Below are 17,483 nucleotides of genomic sequence, written 5' to 3'. Positions count from 1 at the left end.
CATTAACGACCATTTACAACTGGTTACATTTACAATTTCAAGGTGACGACTGAAGAAATAATTTGACTGAATGTACAGCAGTATATTCATAAAAATACGGCACAACATGAGAAAATACCTCATGTTAACTATATCATTTCTGTACAGATCACATCTTGTATATTGCGTGGAGGGTTGGAGGAGATGCTGTGTAGGCTCTGCAGGGACTGACTCCTGCAGTACTGTAATAGTCAGTTTTGCTAGAGACAGGACTGAGTTTAGGATGACCATGGGAACACAGACTGTTATGCAGAGAGCTGTATGTCTGTGTGAAGGAGTATCAGATTTTATTAATCATCATAAAACCACAGGAAGTGCAGTCTGAGTGGGGAGAGATAACTGAGGCAGAGGTGAGGCTGCAGATGGAACAGATAGTAAAGGGCTGTAAAGTAGGTTTCACTCTCTAGTCTGAGTGTAAATATCTTATAAAAATAACCACAATGTGGGTAATGTTTAGAGTTTAAGGACATTAAACTGTTTTGTGCAGGACTCTAAACACTTTGAGGTCGCCTAATTGATGCCTAGTTATGGGTTGTGCAGATAAAAGAGGGGGATATCGGACAAGAAACGGTTAGTAAAGCCGTGAACCACTCAGAGAGTTTGCGAATCGTGAGTTAGGTTGGGTTTTATATCATATATAGTATAGGTTTCTCTCAATTTATGTTTGAGAAAGCATGTCCATTTATCACTCATGCACCTCTCTCTCTCTCTCTCTCTCTCTCTCTCTCTCTCTCTCTCTCTCTTTCTCGCTCTCTCTAAGTGTAAAGTATAAGAACACAGGACGTGTTGGGTGTTTAACACACTGCAGTTCTTAGTCTGTACTGGGTCAGAATGGAGCTCAGTCCTCTCTCTGTGGTGCTCTGTGAGTAAAATATTTCTTTAATATCTTCATTAACAGAGAGGGCTTCTGTATGAAGTATAATCATTTGATTGAGTGGGAGGCTGTATCTCAGGCTGAGCGGCTCTCACTTTGAGCTGATGTTATGCATCATTGTGCTGATAATGTTACATGGCGTCACAGTGAAGCAGCAGGTAGTGTCTCTTTCACAGCTCCAGGGTCCCGGAGGGTGTGGGTTCGAGTCCCGCTCGGGGTGACTGTCTGTGAAGAGTGTGGTGTGTTCTCCCTGTGTCTGCGTGGGTTTCCTCTGGGTGACTGTCTGTGAGGAGTGTGGTGTGTTCTCCCTGTGTCTGCGTGGGTTTCCTCTGGGTGACTGTCTGTGAGGAGTGTGGTGTGTTCTCCCTGTGTCTGCGTGGGTTTCCTCTGGGTGACTGTCTGTGAGGAGTGTGGTGTGTTCTCCCTGTGTCTGTGTGGGTTTCCTCTGGGTGACTGTCTGTGAGGAGTGTGGTGTGCTCTCCCTGTGTCTACGTGGGTTTCCTCCGGGTGCTCTGCTTTCCTCCCATGCTCCAAAAACACACGTTGGTAGGTGGATTGGAGACTCAAAAGTGTCCGTAGGTGTGAGAGGGAGTACCTAGCCACTGGAATGCATTGCTTTGTAGTGCCGACCCCAAAGCCTGGATAAATAGGAATGGTTTTATCAGGAAGGGCATCCGGTGTAAAACTGTGCCAAATCTATAACGCAGATCGGTTGATCTGTTGTGGCGGCCGAAGCAGCCGAAGGACGAAGTGGTGATAATGTTACAGATGTCAAAAATTATATATATATGCCTGTGATCTACATTATATTGAAAACAATAATCAGCACATAATTTGGTGTTTTACCTTGTAATTAATTAGTGTGAATATAAAGCTGAATTTGTTGGATTGCTGCTATAGTTCTGAGCTCCATCAGTAAAAAGTGCTGCAGAAGACTGTGATGGATTTGTTCTGTTCTTGGGGAGAATACTGTCTCCAAATGTACATGTGAGTTTGGGTTTAGACCATTTACAGATTGTCATGTATTTATTTATGTGCTGAACTGAGTGTTAATGCTACACAACAGCTACCTCAAAATCAATTTTGAATTACAAATAGTTACGGAATAAAAAATGCTTAAAAACCTTTTAACCTAATTGTGATATTTGCAAAATATTAAAAATTAATAATAAATATACTTTTAACTGTAAAGCATTTGCCATTTTTAAATGTGTTATTTTTGTCTTTCATTACAATATAGACGTTTTAGAGGCTGATAAAGCATCTCGGGTGTAATTTTGTCTCATTCTCCCTGCCAACAAGTCTTAATGTGTATTAATCTACAGTTTAATTGTGATAGTGACAGTAGATAAAAGGTGGTGATGGTGAGTAGTGTACTTTTTAAATGTATTTTGTATAAACTGTGATTACTACATTCTAATTTGAACTGACCTGATTCTCCAGCTCCAGCTTTTCACAACTCTTTCAGACCTCTTCATTTTACATGCGTTACCTGACAATAACATATTAATGCACAATATCCTCTGTTCTGTCTGCTTTAGTGCTGATTATACTCCTCCACTGTGGACAAGCTCAAGGTGAAATATTTTATTAAAATGTTTGTATATTTATAATACACGTTAATGAATATAGAACATTCTTCACATTGGCCATAGATAGCTTTGAGGATACAGAGGTCTGGACTGGGGTAGATTTGGAAGGTTTTTTTTCTTTCACAAATCTTCAGTTGAGAATATGATGTGGGAACAGTGTTGTTACGATGTGTTAAGGGAATGTGACCTACTTTAATGTCAAGTAGGAATCCTTCATCTGTTAAATCAGTGACATAATTCATGATATCTACATCAAATCTATTTATAGTTTATAGTCTGTAGGTGTGGTGTAAATGTTATAGTCTGTGCAATAACATATTACAAATATAAAAAAATATTCAAATTATGTGATTTTAAGGTGATGGAGCTAATTCTTACATTACTTCACTGTCTACAATTTTATGTATATTTTGGACACACCCATTTTTCATACTTATAAAGTTGTGTATAATTTCTATTTATTTATTTTTAGTTATTTATTTATAGTTTAAAATACTGAGGAAAAATATGGGAATTTGATGAAGTGCGCTCACACTTTAACACACAGCTGTAAAGAGAAAAGCTGCAGTACTGATTTCTTCATTTTTATATCAACAGAAAATCCCAAATGGAGAGTGAAGCGTCAGAGCCCATTCTTTACTGAAGACACTATAAACTATGACACACCAGAGAGTACTGGAGCAGAAGACTCTCAGTTTAAACCTCCTCTGACTCCTGAATATACCTACGCCAGCAGGGGCAGAGCAAAAAGGTCAACAGGGTGTGGTGTCAGCCTCTACAGTAAACCCCTCAGAGAGCCTGATAGAGGTATGTGATTATTTTTTTTCCAGAAATGGCCCGAGATATTAACCATAGAGAAAAAATATAATTCACTTTGAAAGAATGTACTGTACCGTGTAAAGTTTTTAGGCACCTGAGATTATGAGGTTTAAAAAGTTATTGATCAGAGCAGTACGTGTTTATTAGTTAAAAAAAACCTATCAAAACACCCCCAACATTAAACCCAATTGGTTAATAAATAATGATTTTAAATAATGTGTGCTGTGGATTTAACAAATTCATGCAAATCAAGGAGAATCTGAACAAAACATTGTTCTTCAAACTCTCACCTACTAGAGGTGGGCGATAAGTAAATACAGATCCAGTATTGCTGATATCGATACGATACCGCTAGTCTTTGCCGCGAAAACCGGTGCCGCAACAAAATAAGGGGGGGGGGGGGGGTGCGCACGCTACAGCTAAAGACAGGGGGGTGCGTGCGCTGCTCTGCACCGAGTCACACACAGACTTTCAAGATCCCAGCGCTGGGAGGTGAACATGCTAACAACCAAGCCACCGTGCCGCCAGTCACTTATCACTTTATACAAGCCACACGCTCACTGAGAAGGCATTAGTTTAAATATAGATCATTATCTTAGGGACCTAAGGCTTCTGCACAGTACTGTATTGCTACAAGTACAAATTTTTTGTATTGAAACACAGCACAGAATTACGCAATTTGTAATTTAATTCTACATTAATGTAAAATAATTTTAAGTAATTTTTGAGTATTTCTATTAGTTCATTATTCAATAGACCTTTTGTCAAAACATAGGGGCCCCTGGTATTTCAGTGTTTGTTTAAAAATAAGATAAGATAACACTGGAGATACCAAGTTATGAATGTGATGGTGAGATTTATCTTCTTTGAACAGAGAGAGAGAAGCCTACAGTGAAAGTGCAGCCAGCGGAGAGTGTGTTCATCGGAGAGAGGGTCACTCTGACGTGTGAAACAGGAGGTGGAGATTATTGGAATTATGAGTGGTATAAAAACACACAGTCTCTCAGGGGTTCTGTAAGGAAGGATTATATCATCTCTAATGTTGGTCAGTCTGATGCAGGTGTTTATACCTGTAAAGGAACACAGTCATCAGGCCGAATATACACACACACCAGTGACGCTGTTACTCTGACTGTATCAGGTGAGTGTGGGGTCTCTCTTGCTTTTATGTTTCCATCATTAAAAATGCATTTTTGGTGACATTTTAGAGCCTGTATCTTCCTGCAGAGAGACAGAAGTCTACAGTGAAAGTGCAGCCAGCGGAGAGTGTGTTCATAGGAGAGAGGGTCACTCTGACGTGTGAAACAGGAGGTGGAGATTATTGGAATTATGAGTGGTATAAAAACACACAGTCTCTCAGGGGTTCTGTAAGGAAGGATTATATAATCTCTAATGTAGGTCAGTCTGACGCAGGTGTTTATACCTGTAAAGGAACATCAGGTCGAATATACACACACACCAGTGACGCTGTTACTCTGACTGTATCAGGTGAGTGTGGGGTCTTTCTGTCTTTATTTGCAAAGTTAAAAGTTAAATGTGTTGAGGTTTCTGCTCTAAAATTATTATTCTGTTTCTGAAGAGATAAAGTCTGAATTTTCCTTTCCTCTGCATTTAAACATGGGTCAATCCTGAAAGTAGTGAACCTCAAAACGGAGTAAGCACTAATATTTAGTTTAAAAATTTCAGAACTCATTATTTCCAAACACAAAATCTTTTACTTCCCTGATAAAAGCGTGTCTGCAGTTTAGGAATTTCACTGTGGGTATAAATAAAAGGCTGGATGCTCACTCTGTCATTGATTTGACTGATTCATCCAAACAAAACATATTTTTCTGTTGCTACATTTATTTTAGAAATGGATGAAGGCTGTAACAGTTTATCATCTGTTTAATATGAAATGTTGTTTGTGTACAACCTAACCTTGGATTTATACCAGGATCCCTCCATGTTCACAAACACCATGCACTAATATGTTTCTGATCCAGAAACACAAACTGAAACTCCTCTTACAAAAGCTTAAAGGCAATGCTCACGATTATCAAAATTATACAAAAACAATTTAAAAAATTCAGATGCTTCCTCACCACATGCTGCCCTCCAGTCGGTTTTAAGTCAGAAACCAGTCTAATGTGTTTACAAAGCCCTGGCGCCTGTAAACAAGTGAAAAGCGAAGTGGCTTGGTCAGATATGCTCGGTTACTTCTTTGTCTGCTCACAGCAGGAAAAAGGCAGAGCCATCCCAATGTTGAAAATCATGAAAACAGATTAAGATATTGCTTTACTCCTGCTTCATACCTGGGTGAAATGTTTTATTGTTTCAAATTATTTAGGTACGAACTGACTATAAATTTGGGAGAGCACTAACTGCATGAAAGTAAACAGAGTGAAAGTGCTACAAAACTAAACAGCTCGAGTTACACATGAGTTTCTGTGGGAATTTACTGGAGACACAGTGACTCTGAGCTGTGAGACACCACAGTCAATCACAGCGAAGTTTCTCTGGATGAAAGACCCTCAGCTTTTAAAACTTCCTGCCAAAACAAAACCCTGCACTTCCATAAAAGTAAATGGAGAGTAAAAATATGTATGTAACTTTGGGTATAAATTAATGTAACATTTTTAGGTCTTTTTTTATCACTTCTGTTGTTTAGTTCACTTTTGTTCGAGCATTACGTGCAGTTGGTATTTCGAGTTTTTGTAAATAAATAAATAAAAAGGGGGGAAAACATTGAGATAGAAGGTTTTGTTCTCAATCTGTCAATATACCAATCTAAAATATATGTCATCCTGCAGAGAGACAGAAGCCTACAGTGAAAGTGCAGCCAGCGGAGAGTGTGTTCATCGGAGAGAGGGTCACTCTGATTTGTGAAACAGGAGATGGATACGACTGGAATTATGAGTGGAATAAGAATAATCAGGTTCTCCGCAGTTTTTCAAGGAAGGAATACACAATCGGAAACGTTGGTCAGTCTGATGCAGGTGTTTATACCTGTAAAGGTACATCAGGCCGAATATACACACACACCAGTGACGCTCTTACTCTGACTGTATCAGGTGAGTGTGGGGTCTCTCTCACATTATTTCTATAATTAACATTGAATCATTTGCAGAAGCCATTTCAGAGTGTTTGTATCTTCCTGCAGAGAGACAGAAGCCTACAGTGAAAGTGCAGCCAGCGGAGAGTGTGTTTATTGGAGAGAGGGTCACTCTGACGTGTGAAACAGGAGGTGGAGGTTATTGGAATTATGAGTGGTATAAAAACACACAGTCTCTCAGGGGTTCTGTAAGGAAGGATTATATAATCTCTAATGTTGGTCAGTCTGACGCAGGTGTTTATACCTGTAAAGGAACACAGTCATCAGGCCGAATATACACACACACCAGTGACACTGTTACTCTGACTGTATCAGGTGAGTGTACCCAAATATCAGGTGAATTTGACCCAAAAAATGAAAAATATGAAAGGCAGTGCTATAGGAGTGTGTGGTACTTCTGGGAGACACTTTACTTTATTATTCATCAACAGAAAAGCCTCGTCCTACACTCACTTCAAGCCTTAAAGTAGCCGTACTGACAGGAAACACAGTAACTCTGTACTGCAGTCTGGGTCCGTCTGCTGGATGGACATTCTACTGGTCCACACACACACAGAACCCTGAGACCAACAGCCGCACCTACAACTACACCATCAGGTCAGTTAGGCTCTCTGATGGAGGTCGGTACTGGTGCAGAGCTGGCAGAGGAGACCCAGTCTACTACACACACTACAGTGATGCACTCTGGGTAAACGTCACAGGTGAGTGAGATATTCATTAAGGGAAAGAGTGCTGTTAGGGCACATGAAATCATGGGCATCCACTAGTGAGCTGCTGCTGGAACTAACCACACTCTCCTCTGCTTCTTGCTCCTATCTACAGCCAAAAACATGTTCCAATGGTCCACAGCCAACCAACTCACTTCCCTTCTCCCACACTTTCACTTTGGGGACTTATAATAATGATTAATTCTTAAAATGATCTTCTGACATTTTGTGTCCTTTTACATAATTAAACTGATAATATGGCAGGGTATTTTACTTTAAAACTATTTTTACAGATATTAACATTTATTTTACTTTTTTATAAAATATGGCAGAGACATTTGCACCATTATAACCATTTCATTATGTGTTTTAGGGTGATTATCACTGTATTACTGTATAGCTCTATTTAACATAAAACTATGTATTACCAATACAATACTTTATAAAGAATGAGTTGGAATATGCTCATAACTCAAATAATTATTTAGGATTTACCTTTTTTTAGCCTGCATTTTCTTTATAAAATTATAAATAATTCTGAAAATATTGAATATATAAACTTCAAATATTAAACACTTAACTAATAACAGGGAATTGTTAACACATTCATTTTTGAGTCGCTGTTGATGTTATTTATCTCGGTATCCACCTCCGCCATTAACTCGACTCTGCCGACACACTGGAGAATCTAAAATGGCGGCGATCATCGTTCATACAAGTCACTCAAATCACATATTAATTAACAGTATTAAGTTCGATTAAACAATTTTCACACATAGAAGTAAATACTTATATAATACCCTGTCTCTCCGATTACTTTTCCAAAGGTATTTAAACACTATTTTACTGGCTTTATATCTAAATAGAGAATGCAAAGATCACTGTAAACACAAGCTGTGTTTCCCCCTCATATGGCTTTATGAAGAACAAAGCCCGTTGTCGCCCCCTACTGGCTGAGTTGATTTTTTTTTATAACATGCTCACACTTGGATTTAAAATACTGAACAATGTATTATGTTTTATTTTTACAATACGTATTTTAGCACACAGCACGTGCAGTACACAATTACAGAATAAAATTCAGCTGATAATTAACAGCTATGAGCAGCACGGGCTATAATCTGAGTTGTTTATAGTGGCAATAATAATAATGTGTATATTTTCAGATAATCCTAAAGCCATATTGTCCATAAAGCCTGATAAACAGGTGTTTAAAGGAGAGACGGTCACACTAAGATGTGACATATTGGCAGTAGGAGACACTGAGTGGACTTACAGCTGGTTTAAAGATGATGGACTGTATCTGAGCAGTGGAACACAGGAGAACACCATCCACTCTGTTACAGAATCTAACAGCAGTAAATACACCTGCAGAGGAGAAATGAAGAATCAGAACTCAGAGATCAGTGATGCTGTTCCTCTCACTGTATCAGGTGAGTGTGTAATTTATTTTATTGTTAATTCTACTGTATGTAATACTCTGCTCTCTCTGTATGACTGGGTTGTTGTGTGTTATATCCTCCATGTTGTCTCTGTCAGGTGTAGTCCAGGCAGTGTTGAGTGTGTCTCCACAGAGCTGGTTGACTGGAGGAGACTCAGTGACTCTAAGCTGTGAGGTTCCAGGCTCCACTGCAGACTGGACATTCAGCTGGTACAGAGCTGTTGCCCACAGACAAGGTTTAACCCCAGTAACAGATGCTCATGGTACCGTCATGTATTATGTGGAGCTCCTGTCAGACAGCAGAAGAGGAGCTGGAGGTTCCTACACTCTCAGTCCTGCTGCTCTAAATCACACAGGAGTTTATGTGTGTGGAGCAGAGAGAGGAGAACCGGTCTATCACACACAGCACAGCAGACCACACCTGCTATGGATGACTGGTGAGGAACTGGAGAACTGTGTTACGTGTTTGTTTAGCCTTATGTTACTATTTATCAACATGCTATATGTGTCTCTTCTGTGTATTTTCAGGTAAATCTCCTCCAGTGTCTGTGATCATCAGTCCCAGCAGGACTCAACACTTCAGCGCTGACTCTCTCTCACTGAGCTGTGAGGGACAGAGAGACTCTACTGGATGGAGAGTGAAGAGATACACAGACGGTGAGGTGTCGGACTGTTCAACAGACACAGGACTTACCTGCAACATCAGCTCCCTCTCCACATCATACACTGGAGTTTACTGGTGTCAGTCTGAATCTGGAGAGGGAAGTGATCCTGTAAATGTCACAGTGTACAGTGAGTCTCCATTACTCTCCTCAACAATATATCTGTATATATTTATTTTATTTTAAATATTTTGTGGTTAACAGTTTAAAAACATTCTTTTCACTGTTATCCTACAGATGGTGATGTGATTCTGGAGAGTCCTGTGCACCCTGTGACTGAGGGAGATCCTCTGACTCTCCGCTGTTTATTTCGCTCCACAAAGTCCTCCCCTCTTCCAGCTGATTTCTATAAAAACGGATCACTCCTCCAGAACCAGACGACAGGAGAGATGACCATCCATAAAGTCTCCAGGTCAGATGAAGGTCTCTACCACTGTAAACACCCAGAGAAAGGAGAGTCCCCACAGAGCTGGATCTCAGTCAGAGAAATGACGGTAGAGTTCAGTGTCAAAGGTGGGTCAGGCACCATTTTAACTTCATTAGGTGGCTTTATTAGTTCTTAAAGACAAGGAGAGTACTGCTGTAACTGCAACAAAGTCCCATCCAGTGTATTTTGAACTGAGCTCAAGGGACTGAATATTTTTATCCATACACTGTTTACACACTATATGACCACTAAGATGTATTCTGCCCTCCTATCCACTCGTATCTTACTGAGCATGCACATTTCACACTCCACACTAAACTAAAACAACAACAAGTAAAAATAAACAACAAGAATATGGATGGGGGATGGGGTATTAAGATGGCTGTAATGCCTAGGGGCCTGACCTATACATAAAATATCCCACTGATAAAGCACCAGTATTCAAGTTTAAAAGCTTAAATCAGCTTGTCATGCTCCTCTGAACAAAACCAGTACATATTGTTGACACCAGGGGGCATCAAGAAGGAATGCTAAGCGTTCACTGACTGTCTATTAATATGCATACACATATTAATATATATAGTACACTTTGTGCAAAGACAGCTAAAATAGTCACCTCAAAAATCTATAATATTTTTACACTAATCTATAATATAATGTTACAAAAAAAACATAAAATTGATTCTTTACGAGTTTAAATCCGTTATTGCTGCTAATATCACACAGATAAAAGCAGCCAGTAGTGGAAGTGTGTTCAATAATTCACTTGAAAATGTGTAATTTGTTATTATTTTTATAAGCTCTTTAAAACCAGTATCAAATATGTTTGGATGCTTTTTTGCATGCCCTGCTCTCCTCACACAGTCCTTTCTGGATCAGGGAACCTATGGCATGGTATCTAATATAGTACAGCTTTTTTCATGATATTGCATTCAGTATTTATCTCTGTCCTACAGTGCTCAGTTTTCTCAGTCATGTCCTGGCAACGTCTCCATTTGTGATAATCTCTGTTGTGCTGGCGGTCAAATGCTGCAGATTTTGAGGTAAGAGCTCCAAAGGTCTCCCAAATTTTCTGCATCAGGAATTTCTTTATTCACTTTACACTGAATCCTAATGTCTGATCAAAGACTAACTTCCATCACTGTGTATTTCACAGTTAATCTTAATAAGGGGAACAGCTCGCAGTGATAGAAGCTGAAGCAACTGGCTGAGATACTCCACTGATGCATAGTGTATGCATTTAATGCAGCAGTTATTTTACCCATGGCTGCCCCATGTGGAGGACACGCTGTATAGAGCATAAACTTCATTGTGGTACTTAATAATAATCTGATACTTCATTTCTCTTTCTGATATAATTATTATATAATAACATTGCTAAATTAAGCCATACTGTTTTTTTTGCTTATTCAGTAAGTAAATTAAATTTATACATTTATAACAATTATTCATTCATTGTTTGTAACTGGGCACATCAGGTAGTGTCGCAGTCACACAGCTCCAGGAACCTGAAGGTCGTGGGTTCGATTCCCGCTCCGGGTGACTGTCTGTGAGGAGTTGGTGTTTTCTCCCTGTGTCCGCGTGGGTTTCCTCCGGGTGCTCCGGTTTCCTCCCACAGTCCAAAAAAAACACACGTTGGTAGGTGGATTGGCGACTCAAAAGTGTCTGTAGGAGTGAATGTGTGTGTGTGTGTGTGTGTTGCCCTGTGAAGGACTGGCGCCCCCTCCAGGGTGTATTCCCGCCTTGTGCCCAATGATTCCAGGTAGGCTCTGGACCCACCGCGACCCTGAATTGGATAAGCGGTTACAGATAATGAATGAATGAATGAATGTTTGTAACTGCAGTTGCAGCAGGTAGAGTCTCTGACACACAGCTCTAGGGACCTGGAGGTTGTAGGTTCAAACCCTGCTCCAGGTGACTGTTTGTGAGGTTCCTTCCATGGAATTGGCAGGTTGGCGACTCAAAAAAGTCCATAGGTGTGAGTGTGTGCCATACTTCGAAGGACTGGCGCCCCCTCCAAGGTGTGGTTCCACCTTGCGCCCAGTGATTCCGGGTAGACTTCGGACCCATCGCCACCCTGAACTTAATAAGCTCCTACAGACAACTAATGAAAAAGTTTGTTGTAACTGCTTCTTTAGTTCAAGGTTGCAGTGGGTCCAGAGTCAACCCGGAATCACTGGGCGCGATGCAGGAACACTGCCCTGGAGGGGTCACCAGCTATATGGCCAGTCCACTTACCAATGTGTGTTTTTGGACTGTGGGATGAAATCAGGGCACCAGGAGAAAACGCACACAGACACAGGGAGAACTCACCATGCTCCTAAGATGTAGTGATTTGAAAGCGTGGTTTAAACCCATAACCCTTGGTCTCTGGAGCTGTGTGACAGTGACACCATGTTGCAGCAGTATGACGTCCTTTTTAAAGATGACATTAATCTTCATACATGATTATATTGTGTCGTTTATGTGTATATTTTCATGACTTAGTACACCTTTGTATTATTTTTACATTTCTGTTTCTTTAATCACATGGTATATGCTTAAGACTTCTTTTACAGTTATAGACAATTTAGACTCTGAAATAATTTCATGAATTTTTAAACAAATTCAGTGAATGTGCAATGTTCAATCATTTATTTAGTATATTAATATTTTACACTTGTAATGTTTTTGTAATATTTTTATGATTTTCCATTAGAGCATTAGAGGCACATTAAAAGAAATTCATATATTAATATTTTTTACACATTTGTGAATTTGAATTATAATTATGTTTTTTTGCTTCATATTTGCACATTCCAATTCATTTGTGCATTTAGATTTTATTGCATGTAGTTGCTCAAACACAAATTTCAGTACATTTGTGAATATTGTTTCACAAGCTCAAAAACATTTTGACTCTAGTTTGACTCCATATGGATCAGATGGCACTCATGCTTTTCAACCGTAAGAGATATGAGACTCGACTTGGACTCGTGATGAGAGACTTGAGTCTTGACTTGGACTTGCAAATAAAAGATTTGTGACTATCTCTGGTTTGTGATCCAGAAATGATCATCCATCACCAGTACCAGACCTTACTAATGTTCTTGTGGCTGAATGCCGTCAGATCCTCACAGCAATGTTCCCACATCAACTCTAAAGCCTTCAGAGAAGAGTAGGTGACTAGCATTGATGTGTGTAAACTCATTGTAACAACACAAAGGCTACAGTCTACAAATCAAATATGGAAAAGAGAGGTGTTTCCAGGCCTTTCTGATCTTCTGTGGCTTCCATGTGACCGCAATGCCCCTGATGATTCACTGGTCTCTGCAAGTAAGAGTGATCTACTTCAGAAAAGAGAGGCTTCAAATCAGGGGACAGGGCCAAAGAGAAGGAGGCGCTCCTAATCTTTTACAGGATGCACTCAGTTAGGGTTCCCTCTATTCCCTCTCACAGTGAGACAAATTATTATTATCCTTGTTCCAATATCAGACAAAGACCCTAGAATACTTGATAATCTACAACCAATCAATTTACTGTTTTCTGGTTTAAGACTAAATCTTCTAAATAACTCGTACACATAAAAAATTGTAATTTAACTAAATGTTTCAGTTACACTAACTGTAAAATAAAATGTTTTCTAGCTTTCAAAACTGAAAAATAAGTAGTCCATAAATATCTTCAAAAATGTGGACAACTGTAAGCCTCAGTTAAGCCCCAGGCTCCAAAGAGAAATGTGACTATTTGTACAACTATATTTGACAAAATTGGAAAATGTTTATAGATGTATTTACCCAGCATATTCTATACCTTTCCAAATCAGACTATTACAAGTATGCGTCAGAATAACGTTCAATATATCTGGAAGAGGAAGCCGCTGCTCCTCCACGTCGAGAGGAGCCAGTTGAGGTGGTTCGGGCGTCTGGTCCGGATGCCTCCTGGACGCCTTCCTGGTGAGGTGTTCCGGGCATGTCCAATGGGGAGGAGGCCCCGGGGCAGACCAAGAACACGCTGGAGAGACTACATGTCTTGACTGGCCTGGGAACGCTTCTGTATACCCCCGGAGGAGCTGTAGGTGGTGGCTGGGGAGAGGGAGGTCTGGGTTTCTTTGTTCTGACTGCTTCCCCCGCGACCCGGACCCGGATAAGCAGTGGATAATGGATGGATAGATGGATATCTGGAAGAGGAAGACTCATTATTTTAAAAAGGCTGATATAGTGAGGGACCTTGAAGATGAGGATTTTAAGCCTGATTGTGTCAATAGAACACTGAAGATCAGTTAGTCACAAACATTAACACCTCCATTCATGGCCCCTAACGAAAAAGTCTTTTGCAGAATTTGCCCATTGCCTCATTTTTGCTTTCAGCCAGAGCCAACCACCTCCTAAACACATCCTCTTCCATCCATGGGCACTTTCCCATCATTACATGCAGTACCGCTCACCTCGACAACCGCAAAATGTCGACACGCTGCCCGATGTCAGCCGTCTGTCGCTTGCGTACCGTAAGGTTTTTGGAGGCTTTGCAGTAGTTATTCCTGCACAGACTGTTATGCAGAGAGCTATATGTGCATGTGAAGGAATATCTGATTTTCTTAATCATTATAAAACCACAGGAAGTGCATGGCAGGAACACAGTATTCTACATGATTATATTGTGTGAATTATATTTAGATTTTCATGACTTTGAATATGTTTGCATTATTTTTACTTTTCTCTTTCTGAACTAATTTCTTAAATTGGAGAATTGATGAAAGACTTGATTTGAAACAAATTCAGTGAATGTTTAGTGTTCAATCATTTATTCAGTACTTTGATATTTTTGTAATAGTTTTATGATTTTCAATAATATTTTACCATTAGAATCAATGATTTACTCAGATATAAGATAAATACACTCAAGATTGATTGGGTATTTTATTTAGTTTTGACCAGTTTTATCAAATTTAATATAATTGTTTACCACATTTATTTCTAATTATTTATATGGGATATATTTTTGTAACACCCCCATTTCATATTTCACTGTGAAATAAAGATGTATCATTTGAAAAATAAACTTAATGTGTACTGTGTTTTTTCTGAATGACTGGGTCATGGAAAATAACTTGATTAAGTTTCTTATTTTTGGAGGAAATAAGATTAAATATTATTTATATTTATTATTCAGGATGGTCAGGTCTGTGTTTGGGGCTACTTTGATTAGTAAAGGGCAATGTTTTTTTTTTATATTATAAATATGGGTAGGCAAAAGTATAGGATAAGAATCAAATCAAATCAAATTTATTTATATAGCGCCTTTTACAACTGACGTTGTCACAAAGCAGCTTCGCATAGTTAGTATCAGAACAGAAAATTTACAAACCGGATTCCAAAAAAGTTGGGACACTAAACAAATTGTGAATAAAAACTCAATGCAATGATGTGGAGGTGCCAACATCTAGTATTTTATTCAGAATATAACACAAATCACAGATCAAAAGTTTAAACTGAGAGAATGTATCATTTTAAAGGAAAAATATGTTGTTTCAAAATTTCATGGCGTCAACAAATCCCCATTTTTTACCACTGTGTGGCATCCCCCCTTCTTCTTACAGCACTCAGACATCTGGGGACAGAGGAGACCAGTTTCTCAAGTTTAGAAATAGGAATGCTCTCCCATTCATGTCTAATACAGGCCTCTAACTGTTCAATCGTCTTGGGCCTTCTTTGTCGCACCTTCCTCTTTATGATGCGCCAAATGTTCTCTATAGGTGAAAGATCGTAGCCATGATGTTGTGATTGCTGCAGAATGTGGTCTGGCATTATCTTGTTGAAAAATGCAGGGTCTTCTTTGAAAGAGATGATGTCTAGATGGGAGCATATGTTGTTCTAGAACCTGAACATAGTTCTCTGCATTAATGGTGTCTTTCCAGACATGCAAGCTGCCCATGCCACAAGCACTCATGCAACCCCATACCATCAGTGATGCAGGCTTCTGAACGGAGCGTTGATAACAACTTGGGTTATCCTTGTCCTCTCTGGTCCGGATGACATGGCGTCCCAGTGTTCCATAAAGAACTTCAAATCGTGACTCATCTGACCACAGAACAGTCTTCCATTTTGCCACACTCCATTTTAAAAGACCCCTGGCCCAGTGCAAACTTCTGAGCTTGTGGAGCTTGCTTAGAAATGGCTTCCTCTTTGCACTGTAGAGTTTCAGCTGGCAACGGCGGATGGCACGGTGGATTGTGTTCACTGACAATGCTTTCTGGAAGTATTCCTGAGCCCATGCTGTTATTTCCTTAACAGTTGCATTCCTGTTTGAGGTGCAGTGACGTTTAAGGGCTGGGAGATCACGAGCATCCAGTAGAGTTTTACAGCCTTGTCCCTTACGCACAGCAATTGTTCCAGGTTCTCTGAATCTTTTGATGATGTTATGCACGGTTGATGATGATAACTTAAAAGTTTTTTTTATTTTACGCTGGGTAACATCATTCTGGTATTGCTGCACTATCTTTCTGCGCAACAATGGTGGAATTGGTGATCCTCTTACCATCTTGGCTTCAGAGAGACACTGACACACTGAGAAGCTCTTTTTATACCCAATCATGTTGTCAATTGACCTAATTAGTGTTAAATGGTCTTCCAGCTCTTCGTTATATGCTCAATTTCCTTTTTCCAGCTACTGATTGATACTTGTCCCTACTTTTTTGGGATTTGTTGACACTGTGAAATTTTGAATCAACATATTTTTCCTTTAAAATGTTACATTTACTCAGATTAAACTTTTGATCTGTCATCTATGTTCTATTACGAATACAATATTGACATTTGCCATCTCCACATTTTTGCATTCAGTTTTTATTCACAATTTGTTTAGTGTCCCAACTTTATTGCAATCCGGTTTGTAAATCAAAGACCAATGCGAGCAAGCAGAAGGCGACAGTAGCAAGGAAAAACTTCTTCGAGGCTGGAGGAAGAAACCTTGGGAGGAAGCAAGACTCACAAAAGGGATCCATCCTCCTCTGATCAAACTATAGATTTAATTTTTAAATTATCACCAACTAAGTGTCATTATGCTACAGTACAATAATAGTAATAATAATAATAATAGTGACATCAATCTTGGGGCATAATAATACTGCACCAGATTGGAAGAATCAGTCAGTGTTGCTAATCTGAGTCCATTTCTACTTCAGTGTAGTTGATCATGGTGAGTGGTCCGAGGCTAGCAGCAGTAGATGACGGTAAGCAGCTGGTCTGATCTGGTGTGGGCCGCAGGAGAATCCAGCAAACAATCTTCCATCAATGGGCCACCATTCTCTCAGAAAACAGTAAAGGGAAGCAGTTAGTTTAGTTGAGTGCAGCAGAGAAAAAGAGCATGTGAATATTTTCATTAGTGTAGTGACGGATCTGACTGTAACAGACTGGAAGGAGGGAAACCAGAAGGAGCTCAGGCAAAGACATCCTTCCGCTCTAAACAAGAGAAATTGTGAGCACATCATCCGAGTTTACCCTGATTCCCCATGTCCATGAGTTCCTGAAACAACAACCTTAAACTAGAAACCGGTTAGTTGCCAAAAGCTAAACAGTACAAGTGTGTTTTGAGCCTAGACTTAAACATAGTGACTGTGTCTGCGTCCCGAACACTAGCTGGAAGATTGTTCCAGAGCTGAGGGGCTTCGTAGGAGAAAGCTTCCCACCCCCCGCTGAAGTCTTATGAATAAGAGGCCGGCGCCCTGAGATCTGAGTAATCTTGGTGGTTCAAAGTGCGTGATGAGGTCTCGCAGGTATTCAGGGGCGAGACCATGTAGGGATTTATACGTTAGTAAAATAATTTTGTAATCAATACGGAATTTAACTGG

At 39.7% G+C, this 17,483-nt stretch overlaps 1 protein-coding gene across 1 annotated transcript in view; it reads left to right on the top strand.

The window, feature by feature from the left end:
• Positions 1 to 870: 870 nt before the first annotated feature.
• LOC136690919 (basement membrane-specific heparan sulfate proteoglycan core protein-like) overlaps positions 871 to 17,483 on the top strand; it is a 62,396-nt gene continuing 45,783 nt past the window's right edge. The window contains 3 exon segments of the mRNA XM_066663019.1: positions 871 to 894; positions 6,804 to 7,119; positions 8,292 to 8,558. Coding sequence (XP_066519116.1) covers positions 871 to 894; positions 6,804 to 7,119; positions 8,292 to 8,558 — 607 coding nt within the window.

This window comes from Hoplias malabaricus, chromosome 3, assembly GCF_029633855.1.
Source record: "Hoplias malabaricus isolate fHopMal1 chromosome 3, fHopMal1.hap1, whole genome shotgun sequence".
In the NCBI taxonomy this organism is placed as follows: Eukaryota; Metazoa; Chordata; class Actinopteri; order Characiformes; family Erythrinidae; genus Hoplias; species Hoplias malabaricus.
Note: the sequence above shows the minus strand (reverse complement) of the source record. Positions and strands in the feature narration are given on the sequence as shown.